Below are 17,057 nucleotides of genomic sequence, written 5' to 3' on the forward strand. Positions count from 1 at the left end.
GACATGTTGTAGATGAACAAGCAAAGCTCAAACAAGAAACATGTCAATCTATAATGGCACATGAAGTGCTTGACATAGACAAGGATTGTAGAGACTGAACAGGGAAATAAAAACTTTAAAGGCTGCGTGAAGAAACGTCTCTAAAAAGGGGGCATGATTTGTTTGATTCAAAATATGCAAATGTTCATACATACCCATCAGGGAGAAAATAGATAATTTTCTAAGGGAGGAATCTGTGTAGAACTGGATGTAAGGGGTGCTGACGGTATACCTAGATTTCAAATAAAATAGCCTGGCAATGCAGAAGAGTGGGAAATAATACTGCACAGCCAGAGGATCCCATTCAACCTGGGAATTTACCAGCTACCAGGACAAAATGAAAGGGAGAAGAATTGTAATAGATGGGCCCAACTTTCAGTCTGAGGACTTCAGAATTATGCTATTAATGACAGAAGTAAGGAATCAATACAAACTAGTTTCCAATAAAATGAATGAGGGTGAAATGCCAATTTGTTTTTCAAGCTATATTTCTATTGATGTGATTAAAAACTTGTTATCAATGCAAAGTAAGAACTGGAAATGTGGGTTTTATACCCACAACACTGGGATAATTACTAAAAAATTGTGAGTGGTCAGATATCTGAAGTGCAACAACCTAGCCTGGTATGGGGCACAGCAGACCTGTAGATTACACTCCCAGCTGCTTGGCAGACAAAAAATAGGAGGACCAGAAGTTAATGCCTAGACTGAGCAACTTAGCAAGACACTTTCTCAAAATAAAGTAAAATATTGACTTGAGGTGTAGCTAAGTGGTAGAAAAATTCCCAGTATAGATAAATACTTGGTTCAATCGCCAGTCGTGGAGAAGATAAAGAAAAGGCAACAAGCAAACAAGAGATACTCAACAAAGAAGAAAAGCAATTAATCACTACAAAGGTGAAAAGAGACAGAGGTCTGGAGAACTTTCACTAACAACCAACTTAACTTTGTTAGAGTAATTTCAGTTCAGTGGGAGGAGCAAAATTAGAATGTTTTCAAGAATGACTTAGTCATAGCTGGACACGGAGAGAATGGCTACTGCCCATTATGAGAACTGAAGGCATAAATCACAAACGATCCCACACCAGTTTGGAATTATGATTAATAGAATGGTTATTTATTTAAAGGGGAAAACTTACAGATCACCGTCCAAGACAGCAGACCTCTGCGCAATCAGGAAGGGAGCCTAGTCTCTGGAACTGGAGCCGGAAGCCAGAGCGCAAGCAGAGGGCAGGTGCCGCTTTTTTAAAGGAGAGACCATGCCTCAATGGGCTGGTATCTCAGCAGTTATTGGCTGAAGGAGCGGAAGGAGCTCCCACAACAGAGAACAAAGAACAAAAAGGAAAGGGAAGCAGAGGGAGGGAGTCAAGTGGCCCTTCCAGTATAAACTGGCTACTATGGGCAAGTCTGCAAAACTTGAATGCTTGTGATTCTTGTGTGTTGCTTTTCATAGTCTTGATAAGCAAAGCTAAACTAGATCTAATACTGCTGGATAGTTGCAGTTAGTACCACAAAGGTATCAAAAGATGAACCTGTTTAATATAACTAAAATATAAAATATGACCATAATCTATCATGCATGATCATTTATAAGCAGAGAGTAGCTACAATATTTGTTGGAGAAGGCCACTTGTTCATTTCCCAGCTGCCCAGACTCCAAAAATAATCACTCAGAAACTATATTATTTAAAACACTGCTTGGCCCATTGGCTCTAGCATCTTATTGGTTAACACTTACATCTTAATTTAACCCATTTCTATTAATCTGTGTGTTGCCATGTGGCTGTGGCTTACTGGCTAAAGTTCCAGTGTCTGTCTCCAGCAGGGCTACATGGTTTCTCTCTGACTTAGACTCTTTTCTCCCATCATTCAGTTTAGTTTTTCCCACCTAGTTCTGTTCCCCTATAGCTATGCTATAGGCCCCAAGAAGTTCCTTTATTAATCAATGATATTCACAGCATACAGAGGGGAATCCCACATCAAATATTATCACAAATAACTTTCATAACAAAATAATTTTTCATAGACATTTCAAATAAAATCATTTTAAGAACTTACTTTCATAGTATATACTTCTTTTTATCAAATACAAGGAGCAAGACACACATAAAATCAATAGTAATATCATCCTAAATGTTGTTAGTAGGAAATTGGTCCTATAAAAGCTATGTAATTCAAGACTGATTGTTTATTAGTCGAAGATGATATAAAATATGAAAAGCTAATTTTTCCTTATACAACCATGCCTACTTTTCAGATGACTGTGTTTGTAATAAGTTATAAACATTATTTCTTTAAAAAGTGAATAAAATCTCAAGGATCAAGGGATTTTGTCCAGCCATCTCCTAGGAAATACTTTTGTTTTTATTTTTAATAGCAGGGATGCATTTTATTGGACATGGAAGAGAGGTTTTAGATAACTTCTTTTAAATAAAATTCTGACATCTTATTTATTTAACTGAAGGTCAAGGGTTGTTTTATACATACATACATATACACATATATGTGTGTATATGTATGTGTGTATATTTTTTATACAGGGGAACAGAACTAGATGGGGAAAAACTAAACTAAATATATATATATATATATATATATATATATACATACATACACATATGTGTGTATGTATGTATATATATTTGGTTTTCCGAGACAGGGTTTTGCTGTAGCTTTGGAGCCTGTCCTAGAACTATCTCTTATAGACGAGGCTGGTCTTGAATTCACAGAGATCCGCCTGCCTCTGCCTCCCGAGTGCTGGAATTAAAGCATGTGCCACCACTGCCCGACAAATCTATATTGTATAACCAGGTTGTTATGATAACACTTGAAATGGAACAGGTACTTACTCTAAGGTCACACAGTGGGGCTGTGTACTTCTATCAGGCCACATGAATGTTCTCCAATGCCAATCATAATTATATTATAGTAAATATAGTAGACTAGTATATATATACATATATCCAGGTGCTGAACACTTTATAATATATATATATATGTATATATATAAGAAATTATTAGGCAAATGGGCACATTATATAATAAAACTATTATTTTGCAGACACCTGAAATAATCATAAGTATTTCTTTGCTCAATGTCTGTAGCTATGCTTCCTCAACAAGTCACAGTAATTAATTAAACTTTTAAAGTTATTGAAATAAGACTAGAACATAAATTAATCAAGCCACTATATAAAGTTCTAGAAACTTACTTTACATGTCTACACTGGGTTAGACCATGAAATAATGAGGAACATAGAACAGGGATAGACTTAAAAAGAGAATACTTGTCTGTTACTTCTCCCAGTAAGTTTTTATCTACTTAAAGTAATATAACTCAATACATGTTTTTAATAGTTCTGATACAGTTAAATGTTAAAAAGATAAGCATCTAGAGCTTTTATCCAGACTTATATATAACTTTTAGAAGTTAAGCATGCCAACGTTTCATAGAAAAGAACAATTCTCATTTGGGAAGCATATTCTCACCTTATTGTATGTGTCCTGACTAAGGAGAGTGGGGGACTTCTCCTGTTCATCCCTCAGTGAGAAGGAGGACAAATGACTGAAGGGTCCTGGGGTAAGACAGTCAGCATGAGACAAGGTCTGTGGATGCAGCAGGGACTTATCAGGAGGGTAGTGTTTAGACTGATATAAAGGATGGAGAGAGACAGGCCTGTGAGGGATGGCTGCATCCTAGGAAGAAAAGGCACAGGATAGATTAGTGTATGACAGTCAGGTGCACCACAACTTACCTATGAGAGATGTATGCTAGAATGCGTATGAGTAGAAAGAATACTCCTTATAAGGCTTTCCTCACAAGATACTTGTCATCATAGTAAATATATTGTCTTTTTAAATAGTCTTTTCCACCCCACCTCCAGTTTTTCCCGCAAGCAAAATAGGGGCTTGCAACATATCTCCTGAAGATGCTGTTTGTTATTCCTGGAGGTACTGAGAGGAGAAATGGACAGGAAAGAGCAGAACCTATCCTCAGGGGGCTGCTTGGGCCCAGTGAAGAGGATATAGTAGTTGAAGTTAATAACTCAGGTATGCAGCTGATTTGGTCTAGAATTTACTGAAGCAACAGGAAGGAATTAATTTATGAGCAGAGGCACAGAAGCTTGGGGGTGTATTCATTTGTCCAGCTGAGCTGAGAAGAAATAAAGGATCTGTCAGAGATAAGTCTGAAAGGAATGAAGACCATCTCCAGTTCTAGGGCCCTGTTGTCTTAGTCTGACAGTTCCACAAACAGGAGAGCCGGTTGTAGAAAAGGCATTACTATTGATGTACTATTAACATGGACTATTATTAACACAGAAAAGGGATGAATGGAAGACCTTGAAGGAGTGAGCAAGTAAATAAGAACATGAATTGTGGCAAAGGAACAAGGAATCAAAAAAAGTTAGAAAGAGCCAACATGTGTATATGATAAATATCTGTTGTTGGAGAAAGGCCTGCTTGCTGGTTCCCAGTTGCCCAGCTAGCTTAGACCTGAAATAATCACACAGAAGCTGTATTAATTAAATCACTGCTAGGCCCATTAGCTCTAGCATCTTATTGGCTAACTCTTACATATTAATTTAACCCATCTCCATTAATCTGTGTATCGCCACATGGCAATGGTTTACCAGTAAAGTTTTGGCACATCTGACTCTGGCCACAGCCCCATGGCATTTCTCTGACTCTGCCTCCTTTCTCCCAGCATTCTGCCTGGCTTTCCCTGCCTAAGTTCTGCTTGCCATAGGTCCAAAGCAGTTTCTTTATTCATTAATGGCAATCACAGCACACAGAGGGACTCTCACATTACCTCCCCATTTCATTTCTGTTTAAATAAAAAGGAAGGTTTTAACTTTAATATAATAAAATTACATATAACAAAACAGGTATCAAACAAGAATTACAGTTACAATATTTATATCTACTTTATCTTTTATCATAACTAAGGAAAACTATATTGTTACTGTCTATTCTTCAACTCCATCAGACACTCCAGAAGGAAATAATATTACCTAAGTAAATAGGAAGTACATTGTAAGCAACTTCCAAAACTCTAGAATTGACAGAGACATCTCACTACCTGGACAGTCAACCAAAGTTCTTCTGTACCATTGGGGCTTCCAACTTCAGCCTTCAGGCCCATAGTATCTAGAAGACTTTTCCATGAAGCAGGAAATTTCAAAGACAGTTCCACCTATATTGGAAGTTTGTCAGCAAGTTTCTTCTGTGTCCTGAGGAACATCTGGCAGACTCCTTCATATAGCAGGAACCCTGAAGGACCATCTCACATTTAGGCAAATTCAGCAGTAATTTCCCTGTGGGCCCTGCATGTCCAGTTAAGTAATCCGGGCAAAAGCAGTTTCTTACCCAAATTACTAGCAAAATCCATAAGGAGACTCTTCAATGCCCATCTTCCTCTTGAAGTAATTGGTGCTACCAGGAGCAGATGTATCTCATTGTCATGAAAAGTTTTAAGTTATTAAAACATTTTAAATGCCCTATTCTGTAGTCTTTGAAAGGTTTGAAAAATACCTACCTATCTGAAATACATCTTTGTACATCTAGAAAATCTAACTAACATGTCTACAAGCTTGCCTATTATAGATGAGTATCCATTAACTTATATTTCTTAATTGTATATTACCTTTTAAATGAGCTGCACAAACACAACTTAATTATATATTACATTTTAAGTGAGCTGCAAAAACTTAATCAAGAGCAGAAATATACATATAATGAAATTGACCTTAAATTTATGTCAGTAAGTCAAGATCCATACCAATGCAAAGTATCAACTCTATAGCATCTCCCCCTTTAAATGTAAACAAACATTTATTGACAATATTTGGGAATATGGACGCAGTTCTCTCCAAACTTCTTCCTGCTGTTTATTGAGCAAAGTAATTTTTGAGGGGTGTTAAAGATGACCCTTTCAGGGGGTCTTATTCCATCAAACCACACCAGTCTGGAAGCAATCCACAGGTTCTCATCCTCTGTGGAAACAAGGGAAGAACCTCTTTTCCAAAACAACATATCCTTAGACCCAAATTTGGAAGTCATGATACCTTTATAATAAACATGCTGGTTTAGCTTATCAGCCCTTACAATAAAATGTCTCTCTGTACTTTGCTCATTCACAGGGAAAAAATTCAAAGATAACACAATAATATACATAATCTAGACTCTCTGTGAATTATTAATCTTTACAAGGCTTATTTTTCTTTATTCCTTTTAATCTATGATTATTTGTACTCTGACTCGAAAGAGCAACTAGATGCTGACCATACTGAAGAATAAACCAGCTGTTGTAGGGGAGCCACTTGTTCATCTAGCCACCCAGAACCAAAATAAACCACACAGAAACTGTATTAATGAAAACACTTCTTGGCTCATTAGCTCTAGCTTCTTATTGGCTAACTCTTACATATTAATTTAACCCATCTCCATTAATCTGTGTATCACCAAGTGGCAGTGGCTTACCCGCAAATTTTTAGCATGTCTGATCTGGCCATGGCTCCATGGCATCTCTCTGACTCTGCCTCCTTTCTCCCAGCATTCTGTCTATCATTCCCTGCCTACCTAAGTTCTGCCTTGCTATAGGTCCCAAGCAGTTTCTTTATTCATTAATAAATAAAAGCAACACATGGCAGAAGGACCTCCCACACCAATCTGCATCAACAAAAGGCTAATATTTATAGATACATAGCAATGTTTTATATTTCTGAAATCTTACATTCCAGAAGATAAATTGATTATCCAACAATAAAAGATATTTCTTGCAACTTCAATGTTGTACTATATTACTTCTATGCTGCATAAGCAATAAACTAGTATTTTTGTTCTTAGAAGAAATTTAGTATAAACTAATACACTTGTATTAAAATGACATTTGATTAACAGGTAAACCCAAATTATAGCAAAATAATGATTTTTTATATTCATTTACTTCATTTTAATCAATATATTTTTAATTCTCTGATAGGCCTTTAAAACTGTAAAAGAAGAGGGTGATGCCGTTTTTGATAGTTGAGAAAGCCTGGAAAAGGGTGGCTGAGTTGTCTGTTGTCTGCAGACTATTAGATTTCCTGGAAGGTAAAGTACCAGTTCTCTGAATGTCAGGAGTTGTCGAGATCTGTGAGAAGTCATGTGGCCACCAGGTTCGGAAATACAATAGGGTCAAGCTCTTTGTAGTTTGATAGAAAACACTTGCCTGCATGCTTTCTCCATCTGGCCAATCTCTAGCCTAAGGAATGGGTATATCTGCACACTTCTATGAGATCAGGTGTTGTCTACATCTTGTCTAAATAGTCAAGCAAAAAAAAGCATAGTTTGATCACTATGGACACACCAGAGAAGGCTGATTTTGGCCAAGCTAATTTGGGTCCTTGGCAATCCGGGAGGTAGATGGAGATGAAAGGATGATTGATAGAAAGAAATTTTAACACCTGAGACACTTCTTCAAGCTCTGAGACTTGTGTTACCAAATGAAACCAGGACTGCTTGACTGTGACACTGTATCATGTGATTTATTCTCCATTAATTGCCAGACTTTGCTCCATTCTCTAAATAGTTCCTTGTTCTAATTTTTCAAAGCTCTTTGTTTCATTAGCTTCTGGAAATATTAGTGTTCATTTGCTTAATTTATGGTTTAGTGCTGTGGCTAATTTTGCTGTGCTGTGTTTAGCATTGAAGGTTTTCTCCACATATATGAATATCTATCTAATGGCTGCTAATGTCATTTGAGTCTGGCACAGAGCTTCTTAGAGATACTGAGTTCACACACTGACATTTGAGTTCACTGTCCAAAATATGAAATTCTCAAGAATATGGAAAATCTCAATAATTTTTGGGTTTTCATCTTTGGGCTGGTCAGATTGCTCACTGGAAACTTTCCAAACCACCAGGCTGAAGGTCAAAAGAACAATTACCAGCAGATAAAACAGGATGGGCTATAGTATTCTGAGATACAGTAGGAGAAAAGAGGAAAGGGTATCAACATGAGGCACAAGGCTTCGGGCTGTGCCATTTCCTGGAAAGCCCAAATGCCTTGTGTTGTGCCAGGTGTCTCTTCAGTCTGAAACCCAATTTTCTCTAAGCTAAAAGGAAGGAAGAATCCCAGCCACTGAGAAACAGGGGCTTAGGGGTAGACACTGAAATAACTGGTTTTATTATTTCTTATTTTATCGGCTGTTCTTTTATCTCCTCTGGGAGGTTATCATCAGGCACATCTAAATCTTTAGCCTGTTGAGAGCTCTAAGGCAGGGATGGAAACAAGGCTTGGATATCTAGAAAGCCAGCTCAGGATTTAGTTTCTACCTCTGTCAATTCAGTTTCACCACATCAAGATGATGTTAAGCCTCTAACATTCTGCTGTCCTGTGTCCTCTTCGTTTTCCTGAATTTGTGAACACTGTTACAAAAACAGAGTATCCACAGAGTAAATTTTAAAAAATAAATAAATATTGATGGGGAGCAAATTTAGATATGGTGTTCAATTCTCCATCCTCTTTTGAATCCCCTAAGAGGTTCTATTTGATGAAAGTGACCCTTACAATTCTACAGAGAGACACTCTATTCCCTCCTTACATATCTAGAATGAATGCTACCTGCTGGGTGGAGCTTAAGGGACTACTGGATTCTGTGTGGGTGAAAGGGAGATATTTACATGGCTGCTCATAGCTGAATGTGGACAGTTTCCTTTCTGTGAACTCCCTGTTGGGTGGTGATCAAGGCTTTGCTGGCTACATGAAATACTTCAGTGGCCATTCGTAGGATGTAGACCACTGTCTACAGCACTGTCGTCTGTGCTCCTGAGAGCAACTTACGCCGCCACTTTCCTGGTTTCTCTTTTGGTAACTGGTTTGGTGGACTACTCTAGGAAATATAGCTCTGAATTTTTACATATCTGTCACAAATTATCTCCTTTGGATTCGCCACAGTAAAAGGTGAAGAGTATTGAACTTCTAGTGGCCTCTGCTCTGTTAGCTATTTCCACGTTCACTTTTAATTTTGTATTTTATATTTTCTCCCATTTTACTACTCTCCTAAAAACAGCTTGTTATTTCATATAACTTTCAAAAAGTAAATTTCATGTTTGTTGTTTATATAGTTTCCTCCTTTTTAACTATCTAGTCTCAATTTTAACTCCATTCTCTTGCTTTATATATGCAGCAGATAATGATCATTTTTTCTAAACAAATGTTTTCTTTAAACGTCTCTGCGGTTTTTGCTTTGGTATTGTTAGATTTTCCAAAGTGAATAATCAATTATCTTTTATTCTCTTTGTTTTCTTCATTAAGCATATTGACAATTATACATTGTTTTCTCAAAGACTATTTTAACAACCTCTAGAGTAGTCTAATAAATAACAGTTTTAAGTACTAAGATTTCAGTATGTTTTCTTAGATAGACATTAAACTGTTTTTTAATTGTATTCTATTTTGTTATTTAAGAACATGCCTTGGTATTATTATAAAGTAACCAATAATTATTTAAAACATCAAAACATAGAACAATCTAAAAAGAATGTAAAAGACATTTCTCTATTTTATGAACCCAGATACAGTCTCTAACATCACTTTTAGGATGCCAAAATATTGTCTGGTTTCACAATAAATCACAAAGCTTTAATAATCAAATACTGTGATAACAGTGTAAAGGAGATGCAAAAAGCCAACGAAATGAAGTAGAGAGCCCAAAGTTAAATCCATCATGACCTTTGATAAAGATGTCAAAGTATAAACAATATGGCCACATGTAAAAGAATGAAACTGGACCCTTATATCATCTACAAAAATTAATTCAAATAAATATTCTGAAAAATTATAATGAAAAGTATTTTTAAAAAAGAAAAGTATTTAGGCCTATGCAATGACTTTTTGTATATATAACCATCAACTGATACATAAATGAAATATATAGATGAAGAAAACATAATATGTACACAGCATGAAACACTATCTATCCTTTAAGAACAGAGTCCTGTCATTTGTGGCACAAATTTTTGCTGTGGGGCAATGGTCTGTACCCTGTCACTTGTATTTTAAATCAACACTGATTGACCAATAGCCAGGCAGGAAGTATAGGCAGGGCAACCAGGCAGGAAGTAGAGGTGGGGCAATGAGAACAGGAGAATTCTGGGAAGAGTCAGTCTGCAGTTGTCATTCAAACACAGAGAAAGCAAGATGTGACTGCCTCACTGAAAAAAGCACCAAGCCACATGGCTAACACAGACAAGAATTATGGGCTAATATAAGTTATAAGAGTTAAAAAGAAGCCTGGGCAAATAGGCCAATCATTTTATAATTAATGTAGACCTCTTTGTGATTTGTTTGGGACTTAATGGCTGCAGGACTGGGCAGGACAGAAACTTCAGACAACAGATTTTTGTTGTTGTTTTTGTTCAGGGAAAAAGCGAAATACTAACAGGCAATGAGTTATATCAATAATATATTGTGCACTCTGGAAGAGTTGTTTCATAGAAACAAAGAGTAGAATGTCTATTAACAAAGGATGGGGAGAAGGCAGGATGTGTAATGAGAAATGTTGATTGGTGGGCACTGAGCTACAGTTGGAGAGGAACAAGAAGTTCTGGTGCACTGCTACAATGTAGGCTGACTAGAGTCAGCAGTTAGATACATGTAAGATGCTGGCCAGAGGTCATATAGCCTCACTTAAGCAAATTAAATGAGTTAGGGGGGGTCTAAATTATACAACATTTCTATAACTGGCAACTCTGTACTATATTTGAAAATGCTGAGAGATGAATCCAAAGCATTCTTCCCAAAATAGCAATAACAACAAGGATTAAGGGTTATATGTGGGGTAATGGATATGGTACTATGATTGAGACTAATTTAAAATCTATAAAAATATCAAAACATCAAATTTGATACCTAAAATATATATGACTTTTATTTGTTATTTAGAAATCAATAAAAGTGAATATAAAGAAGAAAAATAGAAATTTTATTTTGAGTTTTCTCCTTAGTTAAAAATTCATTGCAAAGCAAACATTTCATATAACAGATGTCATGAAACTTTTGGGGATTCTCAGTTTGTTAATGCGTAAACTTTTGTGGTCTGACAAATTTGCATGTCTCATTTCAATTTTGACAATTAGTAGAAAGTTCTATTTGTCCTATCATAAAGATTTACAATATTAAAGAACAGCTTTTTGTCTTGCTTGGCATTGGTTGTGAGATTACATAATTCAAAATCTATTTATTAGATGCAACTAAGAACATCAGTGTTTGTGTCTGCCATTTTTCTCTGTCATAAGCTAAAAACTAATTTTAAAAGTTTTGTCAGTAATATATTTTCACGTGATCAAAATTTTATATATGGATATTAAATTTAGCATTTAGATACTCTGGTTATATTTTCCTTTTGAGTTTTATCCTTTAGCATTAGGAAAAAATGTTGACTTACTTAAGGAAATATGGCCCATTCTGAAGGTGTGTATGCAAGTGCATACAGAGGTCAGAGGTAGACTTTATGATGTCTTCCTCAATTGGATTTCCATCTTATCTTTTATCATCATCATCATCCTACTGGCTAGACTGGATGAGCAGCAAGTCCACAAGAGTCACCCGTCTCCCCTCTGCCCCTTTGCCCCAGTTTTGGGGTTACAGGCCATGTTGTCACAATTACCTTACCTCTGGGGATCTGAACTCAAGACCTCATGCTTGGGCGTCAGTACCATACCCATTGCACCATCTCCCTGGTCCAATTCTTCTATATTATCATTCTTATCAGTGGTTCTTAATATAACTGCACCTTCTTACTACAATCTTCCTTTGACCTTCCACAAAGCAATGTGCCTTACCCTCTCTGAGGACTGAATGGGGGTGGGTGGGAGCATGTGCGAAGGGAATGGGAGGATAGAGGGAATAGGAACTTGGATTGTAATAAAAAAGAATAAAAAATATATACTCAACATGATCTATATTTTTCTATAAACAGTGCCTTTATTAATAAGGCTGTTTACTTTAGCCTGTGCTTTCTGCTAGTTTTCCCTTAAGGCTCAAGAATGTCACTTTTTGTGTGCTTCAGATTTAGAGATTTTATGTGATAATATGAAAATGTTTTAAGTGTATATTCTGATGTAGACACATAATAAAACTCAGTATAGTTAAATTCCTCTTTACTCATTTTCCCACAGATCTCTAAGGTTTATTCCTATGTGTTTTCTTAATGTTTGATTACAAGAGATTTCCATTAATCATTCCACATTTCTATATTGTATTTATTGTGGCAAGAAGAATAGATTTATCCCTTACTAAATTACATTGTCCACATGTTTATGTTTTTCCTGTAAATAAATTCCTATAAAAAGAATTCTATTTACCTCAATAATTCCTTTAAATGTTATACATCTTGAGTATGCTGTCTTCATAGGCCCTTCGTGCCCTGAGTTTTCGACTCTGTAAGTATCTTATTGTGATGTTGTATTATTGGTTACAATGCAAGACAAAATTATACACTTAGGGCTAGGTGTACTCGCAGAGGATGTAGATAAATGTCTATATTTCAAATGATTGATATAGTTAAAAGACTAGTCTACTTGTCAAATTCAATATTTTAAATTTCTATTTATGGTTGATAAGTTTATATTGCACATAGTATTTCTTGTTATTTATGTTTGTATCAGTAGTAATTAATTTCATCTAGATTATTGCAGAGTTTTGTTTGACAGTAAAAAAAGGGAATCTATTTTGTCGGAATTATTTTAGTTAAAAGATTAAAATGACAAATACAGGAGTAACTCTAATGAAATATAATTAGATGCAACAGGATTAAGAAAAATATACTGTGCCCACCCGGACAGCCCTGGCATCCCAATAGGCTTCACTTTGAATACCCTTTTGAGTTCCAAGCTTTTAGCACTTAGTCTACACAGGATAATGAAAAAAGCACAAACCTCCCTACTTTAAGTGGAAGCAGCACACTGTAAGGGATCAGTGCATGGATGTTGTAGGCTCTGCACACCTATGTATTCCAAGACTTGACATTACAACAATCGTGTGAAAGCAGCCTTGACAAAACACAGGTAAATGGGAGCAATCATCTTCCAATAAACTTGTGTATAAAGATGCTGGTGGACCAGATTTTGACCCTTTTTTTAAACTCCTTTTTCAGTTTATTATTAAAGCACATTAATAACCTCTCAGGTTTCATCCACATCCTGTCTTACCCTAATGAATTATCTTGTACTCAGTTTGTCAGTATAGAAATCAGTTTTCTAAATGATCTGAAGGGATTGTCATTCCCCTCCACCTCACTATTCAGCATATGAATCTTCAAGCTCTACTTCCTAAAGGACAAAATTCATATGTGCTCCTATTAGTAAAATAGGCGGTGTAGCTATTTCTGGTAAAATGTTTCAAGCCACTTCTTGCTCTCCAATAATTGTTCTCTTCAATACAAAATTACTTTTTAAAAATTCACCAAACTTTAAGCCTTATTTAAGTTTGATTATTGAAAAGGAGCAAATTATTTTCATTGGTTTTGATACAGTACACTGCAAAATTTCAAGAAGACATGGGAGTACGGAGCAATAATATCCTGTTCATTAAAGAAAAATTAGCAGAGAAATATGTGGTAAGCAAATTGATTTGGCTCAGCCTAATTGACAGAGACATCAGAAAATTAATGTCACAGTCTTGTCTGGGGCACTGGCTACTCTAGGAAAAGGTCACCTTCTCCTCAACCATTAAACTCTTAACTTCAAAAGCCACTTCCATGGCAATAAAGGGGCATTTTAAGGCACTTTGGGTACTTCTCATTAGAGACTGCAGATCTCAGACTGGTTTGTCCTGTTCCTAGCATTTTAAAAGTCAATCCCTTCCCTGTAGCTTGGAAGTGATTGTGAAAATCCCTGTTTCTGCAATGATGCTGACCCCTCATGTTGAACATTATCTACAGAACACAGGCCAAGTGTGTGACCCAGGGCAGTGGTGGAGTGCTGGAGCCCAAACTCCATGCTCTAGGCATCCGCCAGGTCTTTGTTGGAGCAGTAAATTATATCAGCAACTGTTCAAAATCAAAATCATAAAATCCGTCTTCTCTTTTAATTTAAGGCAGCGGCCAGTTAAAGTCAAGGACGGTTATAGTATCTTCTGTAAGAATGAATCCTTTATCCAGAATAAATTCGCTACTTTACAGATACCATCACAAAACTCACAATACTATATACACAATACTAAGAGATTCTGACTGGCTACACGTTATGAAGATCTGTCTAGCAAATAAGGCTTCCTAACTATAAATGTGAGGCATTACTTCTGGTTCACAGACCTCAGTCTTGATGAAGTCATTTGCATTTTAAAAGCAGACATATTTAAACTAACACATCTATTTTGAAAACTGATGGGAACCAAAAAATATATGAACTTGTGAATCAAGAAAAATTTAGCATATGTTTAGCTACTTCTAATTATACATACATATAGAGATGTGCAACCTAACTTTCAAGATAGACTTTGGGTCACAGTATTTAAAGTGTGTGGGGTCTGACAATTTCACAAAGCAAATGGATCAGTATGAAGATTGTTGATGCAGACACTCATCAACAGAAGGAGAAAATAAACCGTTCCTTATCGCATTAGCAAAAGAGGGTTATATACTGAGTTTCTTGCTTTTCTATTTCTATGATTTATTTCACGTCTTATACTATTCACATATTTAGAGAATTTTTTAGATTGAGAAAACAAGAAGGTAACTTATTTAGAAAGCTGCTGTGATCCCTCAAAATTGAAAGGAGATACACTCGGTGATTTCTCAACAAGAAGTCAGTCTCCTTCTTCCACAATTACAATGACTTTTAAACAGACATTTTAAAACTATATCCCTCCAAAGCATCCAGAACCCATGGGTCACAGTCATTTCATTTACTTATGGCAACTTTATTCATAAAACCAAGATATGGTAGCAGCTCAGGAGCTGTCAATGAGGAATAGATAAAGAATATATGAACTAAGGCAATAAAATATTAAGCATTTGTAACAAAGGAAATTCTGCCATTCTCAACAACATGAATGAAGCAAAAATAACATTATTTCAAGTGAAATAAATCAGTCACAAGAGAATAAATACTGCATATCTTAACACATAAAATACAAAAAAGTCAAACTCACAGAAAGAGCAGAACAATGGTGTCCAGTATTACATGGTGGGGATGGTTAGGAAGATGGTGGCTCATGTGCTTGAACACTTGGTTCCCAGGAGATACTGTGAACGGAAGTTCAGGAGGTGGGGCTTTGCTAGAGAAAAATGTCATGGGGTGGGGCAGTTTTGAGAATTTTCTTAGCTTCACTTTGTTTCTGACTAACTCTGGATTTCTGCTTCATGATTGCTGTTACACAATCTCTTGTCTTCCTGTTTCCATGACCAAAGCTTGCTGCCATCCCTCCTCCCAGTAATGAACTCTTATTCCTTTGGAGCCATAAGCCAAAATAAACTCTTCCTTAAGTTGTCCTTTGTCATGCTGCTTTGTACTAACACAAGTACTAACAGGAAAAGAAGAGAAGGTGTGGAGGAAGACAGCAACACCTGCTATCAGGAACCACAACACCCCCCAAATGTGTAGGACCACTAGCCAGGCAACAGTATTTTCACGTTTGTCCTTGCTACTATTCAAGAAAGCTAAAAATGGACTTCAACTTAATGCTAAGGTGGTAATAATAGGACATACTTGCATACAAAAAAATAGCCATTTGTTTGTTTGTTTGTTTGTTTCAAAGTACATTTTGAGGACCCATGGCAGAGGTAATATTTGAGATACAAAGTATTTGGGTTTCAAATATCTAGAACATTGAATATGAAAATTCTGTTGAAGAAACATGATAGATCAGAGTATCAAAGTGCAATTCTATACCACAAATCAAATCTTACCAAACACAAATAAGTTGGGGAAAAAATCATGTATTTTATGAGACCATAATTCAATAAAGTTAAAAAATCAATGTCAAGATAAATTACTGAAACTACATAAATACATTAAGAATGAAAAAACATTCTTGATCAGAGCAGAAGTTAATGAAATAAAGACAACTTTTGGTTACTGCAAAGAAAGAAGGACCAATATTGCACCTTTAGAAGGAGAATTAGTCTTCCTCCAAGGTTGAGTCCTCTGATTATTTATTCAATATCAATTGGTTAGTTCTAGAAACAGACATGCAGGCAACACTGAACAACTCAGGTTGCATTGATGTGTTTATTCACTTAGATTTATGTGAAAAAACATTGGCTAAAGAGGCTGGGAATTTGGGTGAGGTGGAAAAGGAAAAGGAGGGAAAGAGAATGGGGGTAAGTAATATACATTAATTAAATCAAAATAATTAAAATATAGATTCAGTCAAATAGTTGATTCTTTGGAAAAATTAACAGTATTCACAAACTAGTAGCAAAAACTAACCACAACCAAAAGTGATCTGACATGATTAATGAGATTAGAAATAAAATAAGAGTATTGTGGATTGCAATGTGATACAGAGAATCAACAGGGAGTATTTTGAACACTTGTATTATAAAAATCTAGAAACGGTAGATGAAATGGGTAAATTCTCAGACACATGTGCCCTACCAATATTAATTAAGGAGGATGTAAACATACAGACCCACAGCAATGAATGAGGCTGGGGCAAAAATAAAAAATGTCCTGAGATCTTCACTTCCACCTTCTACCAAGCCTTTGAAGAAGAGTCAATACCGATGCTCCCCAAAGAGATGCACCAAGTAAAAAGGAAAAGAATATTGCCTAACTCATTCTACACATCAGCATTATCCTAATACTAAAATTGGAAAAGGACACAATGGGAAAAAGATAATAAACCAATTTCTCTGATGAACAGAGACATAAAAATTCTCACAAACCAAATTCAAGAGCATATTAAAAAGATTTTTACACCATGACCAAAGTAAATTCATTCCAGGTATGCAAGGTTGGTTCAACACACAAAACAGTAAGTAAAATACAGCACAGAGACTTAAGAATAAATCCATGGGACCATTTCATTA

The 17,057-nt window shown here is 35.9% G+C and overlaps 1 protein-coding gene across 1 annotated transcript in view; it reads right to left on the minus strand.

Moving 5' to 3' along the window:
* The window catches only part of LOC119809421 (muscular LMNA interacting protein), a 122,405-nt gene that overhangs the window by 18,079 nt on the left and 87,269 nt on the right, over positions 1 to 17,057 (minus strand). The window contains exon 12 of the mRNA XM_042054727.1: positions 3,529 to 3,735. Coding sequence (XP_041910661.1) covers positions 3,529 to 3,735 — 207 coding nt within the window. The remainder of the gene's footprint in view (positions 1 to 3,528; positions 3,736 to 17,057) is intronic.

This window comes from Arvicola amphibius, chromosome 3 (assembly GCF_903992535.2).
Source record: "Arvicola amphibius chromosome 3, mArvAmp1.2, whole genome shotgun sequence".
NCBI classification, from domain to species: Eukaryota; Metazoa; Chordata; class Mammalia; order Rodentia; family Cricetidae; genus Arvicola; species Arvicola amphibius.